The sequence below is a fragment of the Lipophrys pholis genome (assembly GCF_963383615.2).
Source record: "Lipophrys pholis genome assembly, chromosome: 6".
In the NCBI taxonomy this organism is placed as follows: Eukaryota; Metazoa; Chordata; class Actinopteri; order Blenniiformes; family Blenniidae; genus Lipophrys; species Lipophrys pholis.
This window is the reverse complement of record NC_137629.1, coordinates 7,687,157-7,689,767: the sequence shown is the minus strand read 5'-3', so window position 1 is coordinate 7,689,767 and position 2,611 is coordinate 7,687,157. Positions and strand designations below refer to the sequence as shown.

General features: G+C 33.7%; 1 protein-coding gene across 1 annotated transcript; it reads left to right on the top strand.

Moving 5' to 3' along the window:
- On the top strand, positions 1-2,407 carry LOC308111365 (uncharacterized protein). Its single transcript, XM_080466230.1, has 6 exons — positions 1-63; positions 173-502; positions 724-1,062; positions 1,144-1,269; positions 1,368-1,396; positions 1,492-2,407. Exons 1-6 carry the CDS (start codon positions 21-23, stop codon positions 1,678-1,680), a joined length of 1,056 nt encoding a protein of 351 aa, XP_080322356.1. The 5' UTR covers positions 1-20; the 3' UTR covers positions 1,681-2,407.
- Positions 2,408-2,611: the final 204 nt, after the last annotated feature.

The window sequence follows — 2,611 nt, the reverse complement described above, 5'->3', positions numbered from 1 at the left end:
AGTGGTGGACTCCTCAGAAAATGTTGCTCCTAGTTTGTTTCCTGTTGATGATCAGAGTCACGAGTAAGTATTTGATGAAGTGTCAGATTCTGTAAATATACACTGAATGATGATGGTACATTTAAAATTCTGTTTCTTTTATTTACTGGCTGATTTTGCTTGTTTCTTTCAGGCTGTACAGGTGATGAGAAGGTTGAGATAAAGTCTGTTGCTGCTCAACAAAATGTGACTCTGACGTGTCCTCGAGAGTTAAACAAGAACGGTGTGATGCTGTATTGGATCAGAATCATTTCTGGACAACAGTTTGAAGTCTTGGGAGGAACTTTGGGCATTCATTATGAAGAAGTCACTCAAACTCCTCATTTCACAACCCAACAAGGACCTGGAACTTTTATTCTGCACATTAATCAAACTCAGATGATCGACAATGGATTTTACTACTGTGTACAAACCTGGTTGACCCACATGACATTATTGAGAGGAGTGTTTCTAAAAGTTAAAGGTAAAGTGAACTCATTTTATATGCAGGCTTTCATATTTATTCACATGAATTTGAATTCTTTAATTACACACTTTACTCCATAATTCCATATAAGAAGTTATTTATTTACAAATATGTTCTTACTTCCATATTGACTAAGGGATATACTTACCAACTTATTTATTTATTCATTTATATATTTTCTTCAACTGGTTTCTTACTTTTTATTTGGTACTTCCCAGGACCCCAGTCTGTCTCCTCTGGCATCAGTCAAGCTCCTCCGTCTGAGTGGGTCCATCCAGGAGAGTCGGTGTCTCTGCAGTGTTCGGTTCTCTCTGACTCTGAGAAGAAAACATGTCCAGAACATTCCAGAGTTTACTGGTTCAGAGCCGGATCAGATCAATCTCACCCCAGTTTCATTTATACTGCTGGAGACGGTGCAGAGTGTGGAAACGCTTCACAGAAATGTTTCTATAACTTCTCTAAGAAGGTCAGTGTCTCTGATGCTGCTACTTATTACTGTGCTGTGGCTGCATGTGGAGAGATCATGTTTGGAAATGGAGCAAAACTGGACAGTAAAGGTCAGTTCAGACTAGTTTACTAGGAAAATGGTTTCTAATGTAAAAAAAAAAATCTTGATCTTGAATGTTTTATTTTCTCAGATCCAGACACAAGAGCTTTGAATAAAACACAAATAGCTCTTTGTGTTGTCTGTGTTGCTTTGGCTGCGAGTGTGACTGTTTCAGTTTATCTCATCTGGACCAAGAAGAAGAAGGATTGTAACTGTGGTAATACAAGTTTCATGAATATCTGTCTGTCTAACACTTAGTGAAGTTTTAAATTCATTTAAAACTACTTATTTTGAAAATATCTTCTTTGAAAATAGATGCTGAACCGGTCAGCAGTGATCAGCAGGTAAAGTCTCAGGATGAAATAACTGGAAATCTAATTTCAGTTATTTTCATGTAAATAAAGTTGTAACATTTGTACATTTTCTTCTATTTCCTCAGAGAGAAGAAGCTTCATTGACCTATTCTGCACCAACCTTCAGCAGGAGAAAAGTCCCCAAAGCAGAAAGAGGAAACACAAACTCGGCTCAGAAAGAGACGATCTACACTCACGTCGTTTTCACCACTAAATCATTTAATCTCAATCTGATAAATGACGGTGATGTGATTTTCCTTTTATACAAAACCTGATTGCAAATATAGTTACCAGGGTGCAAGTAACAGATCATGTGTACTGTATTTGCATTTTTGTAATCAAGTAGTAATTTTGGTTACTTGTGTTATACTCAAGTACAGTTTATACCATGTTATGTACTTTTTATATTCAATGTAAATTGCAACTAAACAAGGCCACAGTTTAAATTAATATTCCAACTTTTGGATTGTAAGTTTTACAAAATATACATATTTTGAAAAGATGAAATTTCCTTTAACAGAAATTATGTTGAACTTCATTATTACATGAATATACAGTAAAATGAAATGATTGCCTGCTATTAACCAAAGAAAAACAAAGTCCAGGAAAAGCAACTGATATTTTGATGCATTGTGATCAATTAAAACGTATAAAAAGTAACAGCAGCTGTACTTCAGTTAGTTTATTGAAAATATAAATATCTTCTGCTCATTTTACTCTCATTATGCAGATTATGATGTAATTTCTTCAGAAAATGTAATCCACCATGACATTTTGAAAATATTCTCTATTGTTCTGGACTAGTGTGTTTTTTTCTTTATTGTTTTTTTTCTTTATTGTGACAGCGTGTTGAAGGTATCCTGCATATTTTTATCTCTTCAAAGTTTTTACCATTTAAATTTCCCTTGTATGTATCAGTTCAATTTAAACAAATCAAACTAAATTTCTTTACACATCTTGTTTATCTGCTTCAGTCAAATAAAACACAATTATTCAAACCGGTTTTCTTTTGTTACATTTATTTGCTTTTATATCGACTTTCTTTTTATTTAAAAATGTGATGTTTGATCAATTTCGAATGAAGAATTTTCTATGTTCATAAAAGTTTGTCGTTCTGATATAAAATCTCTTTTAAATTCATTGTATGTGTTGAACTAGATATGAATATACTGTAATGTTTCGTGTTCCCAAGAACCACTCACCGAT

Coding starts and splice junctions, on each gene's coding strand:
- LOC308111365 (XM_080466230.1), top strand. CDS start 21: ATGTTGCTCCTAGTTTGTTTCCTGTTGATGATCAGAGTCACGA. Junction 64..172: donor GTTGATGATCAGAGTCACGA/GTAAGTATTTGA, acceptor TGTTTCTTTCAG/GCTGTACAGGTGATGAGAAG. Junction 1,397..1,491: donor CGGTCAGCAGTGATCAGCAG/GTAAAGTCTCAG, acceptor CTATTTCCTCAG/AGAGAAGAAGCTTCATTGAC.